General features: G+C 44.3%; 1 protein-coding gene across 2 annotated transcripts in view; it reads left to right on the top strand.

Annotated features, from left to right (window-relative positions):
* Window positions 1-9399, top strand: part of NECAB3 (N-terminal EF-hand calcium binding protein 3) — a 183282-nt gene extending 173883 nt beyond the window's left edge. For both annotated transcript variants that reach the window (XM_077251953.1, XM_077251952.1), the window contains exon 13: window positions 8951-9399. In XM_077251953.1, coding sequence (XP_077108068.1) covers window positions 8951-8976 — 26 coding nt within the window. In that variant the 3' untranslated portion in view covers window positions 8977-9399. The remainder of the gene's footprint in view (window positions 1-8950) is intronic.
* Window positions 9400-12706: the final 3307 nt, after the last annotated feature.

Here is a 12706-nt window from a genome sequence, read left to right as displayed (position 1 = left end):
TATAATCCTTTACCAGGTGTCTACCCTTTTTTTCTGTATTTGTTTGTCTCTTACCTGCTGCCTATTTTAGGCTTTTTATGACCATTCATGGTCTTTCATTGATACTAATAAAGCGGTTCTTTTATATTATCGATGTGTGGTGCCTTTCTTTATAGGTATATATTGAATGCGCGGCTAACCACCGTAGGATATATTATTGGTGTTGTAAAAAGCCACCTTGTCAGAATGCAGCATTAGTGCTGCACAACGTGGCTCTTTTAGTTACAAACACCTGAGGGGGGTGACAGGTTCCCTTTAATGACCTATTTTTAGGACAGCGACAGTGATCAACCTGAACCTCTCTGCTCTGTTCACTGTGTCGTGGCCATTGCTGAGAATTGCAGCTCAGCTTCTATTTAATTGAAACTGCAAAATTTTGGGGGAAAAAATCTTCACATATACAGTGAAAAATGTGAAAATTTTAATCCCATAAACAAGTTTATTCGCACAAATCTAAATATGATATACCAGTCTCACGCATTGCAGTGTATATTAAAGTATATGGGAAATGCTAATGTTGTTATAGTCAAACAATCTTGACATGACCACTGGAGAATAGCATATTTGTAGAAACTACTTGAAGAAAATAACCTTGTCTCAAACCTGAAACAAAAATGTATTTAAAGGGTGATGATTTACATTAAAGAGATTAGTCTTGCCCAGAAAAACAATTTCAGTAAAGGAGGTTACCAGATTCAAGATCCACATCTATAAGTCAAAATGAAAATTAGCCGCAAAGAGCATCTCCTAATTCCTGGCCAACAAGACCATGCATTGGAACTCTAATACATGCCATTTTTTATAAAGCTTCCAGTATTATACAACTTGTTGATGTAGTTGATATATAACCCCAATTCCAAAATGTTATAAAGTTAAGTAAAATGTAAAAAAACAAACAAGAATGCAATGATTTAGAAATCGTATAGCCATATTTTATTCAGAACATAGAACATAAATCAGAAGTTAAAAGCAGACGTTTCCATTTCATTTGAAAAACATAACTCATTTAGAAATTGATGGCAGCAACACATCTAAAAATTGATGGGACAGGACCATGTCTACCACTGTGTAGCATCCAGTCCTGTTTTACAACATTCCTTAAGTGTCTTAGGGTACTGTCACACAGTACCATTTTGATCGCTACGACGGTACGATTCGTGACGTTCTAGCGATATCGTTACGATATCGCAGTGTCTGACACGCAGCAGCGATCAGGGATCCTGCTGAGAATCGTACGTCGTAGCAGATCGTGTGGAACTTTCTTTCGTCGCTTGATCACCCGCTGACATCGCTGGATCGTTGTGTGTGACAGCGATCCAGCGATGTGTTCGCTTGTAACCAGGGTAAACATCGGGTAACTAAGCGCAGGGCCGCGCTTAGTAACCCGATGTTTACCGTGGTTACCAGCGTAAACGTAAAAAAACAAACCGTACATACTTACATTCCGGTGTCTGTCCTCCAGCGTCTCAGCTTCTCTCCACTGTGTGAGCGTCTGCCAGCCGGAAAGCGAGCACAGCGGTGACGTCTGACGTCACCGCTCTGCTTTCCGGCTATGGCGCTTACACAGTGGAGAGAAGCAGAACGCTGGGGGACAGACACCGGAATGTAAGTATGTACTGTTTGTTTTTTTTACGTTTACGCTGGTAACCACGGTAAACATCGGGTTACTAAGCGCGGCCCTGCGCTTAGTTACCCGATGTTTACCCTGGTTACCAGGGACTTCGGCATCGCTCCAGCGCCGTGATTGCAACGTGTGACCGCAGTCTACGACGCTGGAGCGATAATCATACGATCGCTGCGACGTCACGGATCGTGCCGTCGTAGCGATCAAAATGGTACTGTGTGACGGTACCCTTAGAATTTAGAAAAACAAGTGTTGTAGATTTGGGAAAGGAATGTTGTCCCATTCTGGCCTAATGTAGGATTCTAGCTGCTAAACAGTTTTAGGTCTTCTTTGCCAGATTGTGAAATTCACATTTTGATCCATCTCTTCACAGAACAGTTTTCCATTTTGCTTCAGTCCATTTTAAATTAGCATTGGCTATCTTTGCATGATAGACCTTTAACTTGCATTTGTGGATTTCACAGCAAATTGTTTTTCACAGACAATTATTTCTGGAAGTGGTCCTGAGCTTATGCATTGATTTTCAAGGCCGAATCATTCTTGTTTTTAATGTAGTGTAGGGACCAAAGAATACTAGCATCCAGTATTAACCACTGGCCATGTTCCTTGAGCACATGATTTTACATAAAGTCTCAGAATTTGTTAATAATACAGTATGTACTATAGATGATGGGATACTCAAAATATTTTTCTGAAATAATTCTACAATTTTTAAACACGTTTGCTCATATATTAGTGAACCTCTGACTATCTTTTCTTCTAGAGACTCTGCCTCTCTAAGGCTTCTTTCACACTAGCGTCGGGCTCGGCCCGTCGCAGTGCGTCGGGCTGAGGTTACCGACGCTAGCGTTGTATACGCCGCACAACGGGGGCAGCGGATGCATTTTTCCAGCGCATCCGCTGCCCCACTTGTTGTGAATTTGCTTTTTGCTCCCTCTAGTGGTTACTAGTTTTTTGACTCTGGTTTTTCTGTCTTTCCTTTTATCCGCACCTGGGTCGTTAGTTAGGGGTGTTGCTATATAAGCTCCCTGGACCTTCAGTTCAATGCCTGGCAACGTAGTTATCAGAGCTAGTCTGCTGTGCTCTTGTCTACTGATCCTGGTTCCAGTTATATCAGCTAAGTCTGCCTTTTGCTTTTTGCTATTTGTTTTGGTTTTGTATTTTTGTCCAGCTTGTTCCAAATCTATATCCTGACCTTTGCTGGAAGCTCTAGGGGGCTGGTGTTCTCCCCCCGGACCGTTAGACGGTTCGGGGGTTCTTGAATTTCCAGTGTGGATTTTGATAGGGTTTTTGTTGACCATATAAGTTACCTTTCTTTATTCTGCTATCAGTAAGCGGGCCTCTCTGTGCTAAACCTGGTTCATTTCTGTGTTTGTCATTTCCTCTTACCTCACCGTCATTATTTGTGGGGGGCTTCTATCCAGCTTTGGGGTCCCCTTCTCTGGAGGCAAGAAAGGTCTTTGTTTTCCTCTACTAGGGGTAGCTAGATTCTCCGGCTGGCGCGTGTCATCTAGAATCAACGTAGGAATGATCCCCGGCTACTTCTAGTGTTGGCGTTAGGAGTAGATATATGGTCAACCCAGTTACCACTGCCCTATGAGCTGGATTTTTGTATTCTGCAGACTTCCACGTTCCTCTGAGACCCTCGCCATTGGGGTCATAACAGTTTGCCAGGCCAGTATTAAATGTTTAATGCATTGCAGAAGAGGGATTATAAGAAAGAAGATTCTGAGTTTTTTTTTTCTCCTTCCCCTTTACCTCAGAGTGGCTATGCTTGCTGCAGACATGAATGTCCAGACCTTGATTACAAGTGTGGACCAGCTGGCTACTCGTGTGCAGGGCATACAAGACTATGTTATCAGAAATCCTAGGTCAGAACCTAAAATACCGATTCCTGAACTGTTTTCCGGAGACAGGTTTAAGTTTAGGAATTTCGTGAATAATTGTAAATTGTTTTTGTCCCTGAGACCCTGTTCATCAGGAGATTCTGCTCAGCAAGTAAAGATTGTTATTTCGTTCTTACGGGGCGACCCTCAGGATTGGGCTTTTTCGCTGGCGCCAGGAGATCCGGCATTGGCTGATCTTGATGCGTTTTTTCTGGCGCTCGGTTTACTTTATGAGGAACCCAATCTTGAGATTCAGGCAGAAAAGGCCTTGCTGTCTATGTCTCAGGGGCAGGACGAGGCTGAAGTGTATTGCCAGAAATTTCGGAAATGGTCCGTGCTGACACATTGGAACGAGTGTGCACTGGCCGCTAATTTTAGAAATGGCCTTTCTGAAGCCATTAAGAATGTTATGGTGGGTTTTCCCATTCCCACAGGTCTGAATGATACTATGGCACTGGCTATTCAAATTGACCGGCGGTTGCGGGAGCGCAAAACCGCAAATTCCCTCATGGTGTTGTCTGAACAGACACCTAATTCGGTGCAATGTGATAGAAAAACCGCAAATTCCCTCATGGTGTTGTCTGAACAGACACCTGATTTAATGCAATGTGATAGAATCCTGACTAGAAATGAGCGGAAAATTCATAGACGCCGGAATGGCTTGTGCTACTACTGTGGTGATTCTACACATGTTATCTCAGCATGCTCTAAACGTATAGCTAAGGTTGTTAGTCCTGTCACCGTTGGTAATTTGCAACCTAAATTTATTCTGTCTGTAACTTTGATTTGCTCACTGTCATCTTATCCTGTCATGGCGTTTGTAGATTCAGGTGCTGCCCTGAGTCTCATGGATCTCTCATTTGCTAAGCGCTGTGGATTTACTCTTGAACCATTAGAAAATCCTATTCCTCTTAGGGGTATTGATGCTACACCATTGGCAGCAAATAAACCGCAGTATTGGACTCAGGTTACCATGTGCATGACTCCTGAACACCGCGAGGTGATACGTTTCCTGGTTTTACATAAAATGCATGATTTGGTCGTTTTAGGGCTGCCATGGTTACAGACCCATAATCCAGTCCTGGACTGGAAGGCTATGTCAGTCTCAAGTTGGGGCTGTCGTGGTATTCATGAGGATTCCCTGCCTGTGTCTATTGCTTCTTCTACGCCTTCGGAAGTTCCGGACTATTTGTCTGATTATCAGGATGTCTTCAGTGAGTCTGAGTCCAGTGCACTGCCTCCTCATAGGGACTGTGACTGTGCTATAGATTTGATCCCAGGCAGTAAATTTCCTAAGGGAAGACTGTTTAATCTGTCGGTACCTGAACATACCGCTATGCGTTCATATATCAAGGAGTCTCTGGAAAAAGGACATATTCGTCCGTCTTCTTCCCCTCTTGGTGCGGGATTCTTTTTTGTGGCAAAAAAGGACGGATCTTTGAGACCTTGTATTGATTATCGGCTTTTAAATAAGATCACTGTCAAATTTCAGTATCCTTTACCGCTGTTGTCTGACTTGTTTGCCCGGATTAAGGGTGCCAAGTGGTTCACCAAGATAGACCTTCGTGGTGCGTACAACCTTGTGCGCATTAAGCAAGGTGATGAATGGAAAACCGCATTCAATACGCCCGAAGGTCATTTTGAGTACTTGGTGATGCCTTTTGGGCTCTCCAATGCGCCTTCAGTTTTTCAGTCCTTTATGCATGACATTTTCCGGAAGTATCTGGATAAATTTTTGATTGTTTATCTGGATGATATTTTGGTTTTTTCTGATAATTGGGATTCGCATGTGGAGCAGGTCAGGTTGGTCTTTAAAATTTTGCGTGAAAATTCTTTGTTTGTCAAGGGCTCAAAGTGTCTCTTTGGTGTACAGAAGGTTCCCTTTCTGGGGTTCATTTTTTCCCCTTCTGCTGTGGAGATGGACCCAGTCAAGGTCCGAGCTATTCTTGATTGGACTCAGCCCTCGTCAGTTAAGAGTCTTCAGAAGTTCTTGGGCTTCGCTAACTTCTACCGTCGTTTTATCGCTAATTTTTCTAGCATTGTGAAACCTTTGACGGATATGACCAAGAAGGGCTCCGATGTAGCTAACTGGGCTCCTGCTGCCGTGGAGGCTTTCCAGGAGTTGAAACGCCGGTTTACTTCGGCGCCTGTTTTGTGCCAGCCTGACGTCTCACTTCCCTTTCAGGTTGAGGTGGATGCTTCGGAGATTGGGGCAGGGGCCGTTTTGTCGCAGAGAGGCCCTGGTTGCTCTGTTATGAAACCTTGTGCCTTTTTCTCTAGGAAGTTTTCGCCTGCCGAGCGAAATTATGATGTGGGCAATCGGGAGTTGTTGGCCATGAAATGGGCATTTGAGGAGTGGCGTCATTGGCTCGAGGGTGCTAAGCATCGTGTGGTGGTCTTGACTGATCACAAAAATCTGATGTATCTCGAGTCTGCTAAACGCCTTAATCCGAGACAGGCCCGCTGGTCATTGTTTTTCTCCCGCTTTGATTTTGTTGTCTCGTATTTACCAGGTTCAAAGAATGTGAAGGCCGATGCTCTTTCTAGGAGCTTTGTGCCTGATGCTCCTGGAGTCGCTGATCCTGTTGGTATTCTTAAAGATGGAGTTATCTTGTCAGCTATTTCTCCGGATCTGCGACGTGTGTTGCAGAGATTTCAGGCTGATAGGCCTGAGTCTTGTCCACCTGACAGACTGTTTGTTCCGGATAAGTGGACCAGCAGAGTCATTTCCGAGGTTCATTCCTCGGTGTTGGCAGGGCACCCGGGAATTTTTGGCACCAGAGATCTGGTGGCCAGGTCCTTTTGGTGGCCTTCCTTGTCAAGAGATGTGCGGTCATTTGTGCAGTCCTGTGGGACTTGTGCTCGAGCTAAGCCTTGCTGTTCTCGTGCCAGCGGTTTGCTCTTGCCCTTGCCTGTCCCGAAGAGACCTTGGACACATATCTCCATGGATTTCATTTCTGATCTTCCGCTATCTCAGGGCATGTCCGTTATCTGGGTGATATGTGATCGCTTCTCCAAGATGGTCCATTTGGTTCCTTTGCCTAAGCTGCCTTCCTCTTCCGATCTGGTTCCTGTGTTTTTCCAGAACGTGGTTCGTTTGCACGGCATCCCTGAGAATATTGTGTCAGACAGAGGATCCCAGTTCGTTTCCAGGTTCTGGCGATCCTTTTGTAGTAGGATGGGCATTGATTTGTCGTTTTCGTCTGCTTTCCATCCTCAGACTAATGGACAGACGGAGCGAACCAATCAGACTTTGGAGGCTTATTTGAGGTGTTTTGTCTCTGCTGATCAGGACGATTGGGTGACATTCTTGCCGTTGGCTGAGTTTGCCCTTAATAATCGGGCTAGTTCCGCCACCTTGGTTTCGCCTTTTTTCTGCAACTCTGGTTTCCATCCTCGCTTTTCTTCGGGTCATGTGGAGCCTTCTGACTGTCCTGGGGTGGATTCTGTGGTGGATAGGTTGCAGCAGATCTGGAATCATGTGGTGGACAACTTGAAGTTGTCACAGGAGAAGGCTCAGCGCTTTGCCAACCGCCGCCGCGGTGTGGGTCCCCGACTACGCGTTGGGGATTTGGTGTGGCTTTCTTCCCGCTTTGTTCCTATGAAGGTCTCCTCTCCCAAATTTAAACCTCGTTTTATTGGGCCTTACAAGATATTGGAAATCCTTAATCCTGTATCTTTTCGTCTGGATCTTCCTGTGTCGTTTGCTATTCACAATGTATTTCATAGGTCCTTGTTGCGGCGGTACATTGTGCCTGTAGTTCCTTCTGCTGAGCCTCCTGCTCCGGTGTTGGTTGAGGGCGAGTTGGAGTACGTGGTGGAGAAGATCTTGGATTCTCGCCTCTCCAGGCGGAGGCTTCAGTACCAGTGGAAGGGCTATGGTCAGGAGGATAATTCCTGGGTGGTCGCCTCTGATGTTCATGCGGCCGATTTAGTTCGTGCCTTTCATGCCGCTCATCCTGATCGCCCTGGTGGTCGTGGTGAGGGTTCGGTGACCCCTCACTAAGGGGGGGGGTACTGTTGTGAATTTGCTTTTTGCTCCCTCTAGTGGTTACTAGTTTTTTGACTCTGGTTTTTCTGTCTTTCCTTTTATCCGCACCTGGGTCGTTAGTTAGGGGTGTTGCTATATAAGCTCCCTGGACCTTCAGTTCAATGCCTGGCAACGTAGTTATCAGAGCTAGTCTGCTGTGCTCTTGTCTACTGATCCTGGTTCCAGTTATATCAGCTAAGTCTGCCTTTTGCTTTTTGCTATTTGTTTTGGTTTTGTATTTTTGTCCAGCTTGTTCCAAATCTATATCCTGACCTTTGCTGGAAGCTCTAGGGGGCTGGTGTTCTCCCCCCGGACCGTTAGACGGTTCGGGGGTTCTTGAATTTCCAGTGTGGATTTTGATAGGGTTTTTGTTGACCATATAAGTTACCTTTCTTTATTCTGCTATCAGTAAGCGGGCCTCTCTGTGCTAAACCTGGTTCATTTCTGTGTTTGTCATTTCCTCTTACCTCACCGTCATTATTTGTGGGGGGCTTCTATCCAGCTTTGGGGTCCCCTTCTCTGGAGGCAAGAAAGGTCTTTGTTTTCCTCTACTAGGGGTAGCTAGATTCTCCGGCTGGCGCGTGTCATCTAGAATCAACGTAGGAATGATCCCCGGCTACTTCTAGTGTTGGCGTTAGGAGTAGATATATGGTCAACCCAGTTACCACTGCCCTATGAGCTGGATTTTTGTATTCTGCAGACTTCCACGTTCCTCTGAGACCCTCGCCATTGGGGTCATAACACCCACTGTGAGGTGCGGGGAAGTGCGGGGAGGTGGGGGCGGACCGTCGGCGGCAAAAAACGTTACATGTAGCGTTTTTTTGTGCCGACGGTCCGCCACAACACAGCGCAACCGTCGCACGACGATTGCGACGTGTGTCAATCCGTCGCAATACGTCGCTTAATGTTAGTCTATGGGGAAAAAACGCATCCTGCAAGCACTTTTGCAGGATGCGTTTTTTCGGCCAAACGACGCATTGCGACGGATTGCAAAAAACGCTAGTGTGAAAGTAGCCTGACATGCTCTTTTTAAACACACTCATGTGATTTAGTTAAAAATTGACCTTCTAGAAGTTTTTTATTAGCATCATTTACTTTTCTTGCCGGCTGTTAACACTGTCCAAATTTTTTTAGATGTCTTGCTGCCATCAATTTCTAAATTTATTACTTTATTCAAATTACATGGAAAAATGACTACCTTTCACCTTCTGATATGTGTTCTATGTTCTGAATAAAATATGGTTGTAAGAAATTTAATTTCTAATTTTCTTTACACATTGTCCAAATTTTTTATGTAATTGGGGTTACTGAACACCTGCCACAAAGTAGAAACAATAGCATTTATTCCTGTTTTGTTTTGTTGTTTTTCAGCGAAATGGTGGGCTTTTGAACCATAAATACTGAGCTACTTGGAAGGACCTTCTGGGCCACAGTGATAAATATCTGCTACCAATATCGGATCTTCTTTTTCACACATTGAGCAGTTTAGTCAAGTTCTCTCCTTACTGTCGTTACTGGTTTCAAATTTTATTTTACCAAAATGCTATATCATGATTAGATTAGAACATCTATGTACTTCCACATGCATTTTCCATGCTTTTTGCATTTCTTCCCAATTAACCCTTCTTAATAATGTATTTCTCTAAAGCTGAAGTGTAGATTCTTGAGAATGTGTTGATGTGCATGAATATGATGGCCTCCTCGAGAATTACAGATCTGATATCAGAACCTCTTGTCGGCTGAAATGTTCTTAATCAGTCATCAGAGGTTCCATATTACTTCCAGAGAACGGTAAATAAAGTTTTGTGTATGAATAATCACATCTGTTATAGTCTCATCCATTCTATATAAACCTGCAGCTAAACTAATGAAGTGGACCCTTCATGCTCAGAACAGACAAAGTTGTTCCATCGATACAGTAATTTTTTTCTGGATGCTAAGGGGATGTGCACATGTTGGCAGAAAACAATGCTGCTTAAAAAAACACGCATTTCTGTGTGAAGGAAAATGCTGCAAAAATGCTGGACAAAGTGAAATGCTGCAGATATGTTGGTGGATAGTACAGATATCTCAGTGCAGGGAGTCAGTGGCTCTCTGTTCTGCAATAGTTTTCAACTGTTCAGTGTAACTTTTCTGCTAGTAACATGACACACACTGGTAATGTCCACCTCTATGTCCGGTGCCTCCCTTCTTCTTGCGACGCCGCCCTCGTGCTTCTTCATTCCTCCCCAGTATCGGCACTCCTGCGCAGGTATACTTATCTGCCCTGTTGAGGGCAGAGTAAAGTACTGCAGTGCGCAGGCGCTGGGAAAGGTCAGAGAAGCCCAGCGCCTGCGCACTGCAGTACTTTACTGTGCCTTCAACAGGGCAGATAAATATGCCTGTGCAGGAGCACGATGCCGGGGAGCCATGAAGCAAGCAGGAGGGCGGCATCTCAAGAAGTTGGGAGGCGCTCGACCCAGACCTGCGACACCCACCGGACCGGATCGCCTCGCAGGTGAGTATAATAAAGCTTATTTTTCTTCACTTGCAGGTCGAACCAGGGGATTATCTACAGCATTATAGATTGCGGTAGATAAGCCCTGAAAGGCAGTGGGCACAGTGGCAAAATCTGCTGACAGGTTCCCTTTAAGTCTTAGTATCCAGATACAAATTACATGTGGATAAACAGAGGCTATTATACCTATGCCTATAGAAAATGTAAATCTTCTGCATCCAGATAAAAAGTGCATGTGGATAAATTGGGAAATTCCAAAGATAAGTAAAGTGCAGATAAGTTTGAAAAACAAATGATCTTGGAGGTCCTCAGGAACTGAGTGTAGGCACAAATGAACCACCTTTTTATATGGAAACACATATGCCCCACTTCAAAGCTTTTATGCAAGGAAGAGATTTGAAAAGTTGCAAAAATTGTGCGCAACAGAAGGCTGAATGAAAATGTTGTGACTTTTGGCATTTTTCGAGCCATTCTTACCCAGCTCCAGCAAAGTGGATGGAGCTGGGGATGGGCAGGGCATGGTGACCCCAACTCGTCGAATCCATGCTGTTCCTTACATTATAAGGGCTCTTTTAGACATCAGTGACATGAGTACGAATGGTGACAGTTTTCACACGTACCGGAGATACTTACACACGTAGACACATTCAAGTGAATGGGTCTGTGCACGTCAGTGTGTTTCCACAGATAGTGTGTCTGTGGGCAAAATACGCTGACATGTCAGTTTTTTAACAGCAGTCGCAAAACGTCTCACACACATGCAGACTGAAGACACAAGGATGACAAGGATGTCACCGCACAAATATGAACCCCACTTGCCACCACCACAGGGCAAGTACGAAGAGCTGGTTAAAGTGACAGAATTTGTGCATCTAGTAGATGTGCCTTTTCTGAGCGGCTGTGGCCTGCTATTTTTAGGATTGGGGGCCCAATATCCATGGCCCCTTACCAGCCTGAGAATACCAGCCCACAGCTGTCTGCTTTAGCAAGGCTGGTTGTCAAAAATGGAGGGGACCCCATGCCATTTTTTACATTATTTTTTTTAATGAAAAATACAGTGTGAGGACCCTTGTATTATTGATACAGTGAGGAGACGGGGGGAGTATGATCTAGCACAGCTGTTCAGGTAGTACAAAATTCTCTCTTTTATTGGAAATCAATTAAAACAGAAACATTAAAAACAACACCTGGACAGCTGCGTTGGATTATACTCCTCCCCTATCCTCATGGTTTCAATTGGCTACAATCACACCCTCCAGAGAACTGCAGCTGGGATCTCTCACAGTGACGTGATGAGCTGGATTTATATTCTTTCCTCCTCTATTCTTGATAACCAGCCTTGCTAAAGCTTACAGCTGAGGGTTGCAGCCCGCAGCTGTCAGTTTTGCCTGTCTGGTTATCAAAAATACAGGGGAACTCATGGCATATTTTTTATTAATTTATGTATTTATACTCCCATCAGCTGCTGCCTTATCTCACTGTTATCAGCTGAATAGAACGCTCAACAATCTCCCAGCTTGATGATGGAACTCGATATTCTGATACAAGGATTATTTTTATTTCAAACTAGAGCACAACGGGTTTCGACTTCTTAGAGTCTTCCTCAGGTATAATGTCATGCAACCTGAGGAAGACTCTAAGAAGTCAAAACCGTTGGTGTTTGTGTTAGTTTGAAATAAAAATCATCCTTGAATCAGAATATCGAGTTCCATCATTATCCTTCAGGAGCGCAAATTGCTGGGAAAAATATATACTAAGTGCTATCACCTATGAAAGCAGTGTTCAGTGCGCTCATCAGTTCCCAGATCTCTGCAGCAAACTGAACGGAAAAAGGAATGGAGTGATCCATGGACTGGATCTATACGCAGTATCTCAGGACATCAAAAAATTGAGTGGATTCACACTGAGCATACACCTTTGGAAACCAACAACTACACTCAGAAGCCTGCACTTCCCATTACTCTCCCTATAATCCTCTCTTGTTTTCATTCTCCCAAGCTAGCACTAATTGCAGTGGGAGCAGGGGAAAATGATGAGAGCTGTCTTCAGCACCCGGTGCCAGTGAACAGTGTGAACAATACCATTGATTCCCAGTCGTCAGATGATGAACACGTGCAGCACACATGACACACTCAGAGGAGATCGCATTTACATGTATAAATATCTGTGTGGCCAGTACAGAACACTGGCACATGACTTATTCCTTACAAAGACCAGGGGCACTCATTATTGGTGGAAGAAAGGCGATTCAAGCAGCTAAACAGGAAAAGGTTCTTTACAGTTAGGGCAGTCAGACTGTGGAATGCCGACCACAAGAGGTAGTAATGGCAGACAATATAACAGCTTTAAAAAAAATGGAGGGACGATTTCCTTGATACACATAACATTGTGGGTTATAGTTAAATTAGTGATAAAATGTACAATTGGTGGAAGAAGGTTGAACTTGATAATTGAACTTGATGGACCTAGGTCTTTTTTCAATCTATGTAACTATGTGTGCCACAAGTATTATACACACGGACACTGATTTCTCTGGTACTGGTTTTTCCAGTACTGGAAACATCAGGACGTGTGAAAGAACCCTTAGGCACACGTCACTTTGAGCCTCATCTGATTCATTAAGAGGTATG

This window comes from Ranitomeya variabilis, chromosome 4 (genome assembly GCF_051348905.1).
Source record: "Ranitomeya variabilis isolate aRanVar5 chromosome 4, aRanVar5.hap1, whole genome shotgun sequence".
Lineage (NCBI taxonomy): Eukaryota > Metazoa > Chordata > Amphibia > Anura > Dendrobatidae > Ranitomeya > Ranitomeya variabilis.
Note: the sequence above shows the minus strand (reverse complement) of the source record. Positions and strands in the feature narration are given on the sequence as shown.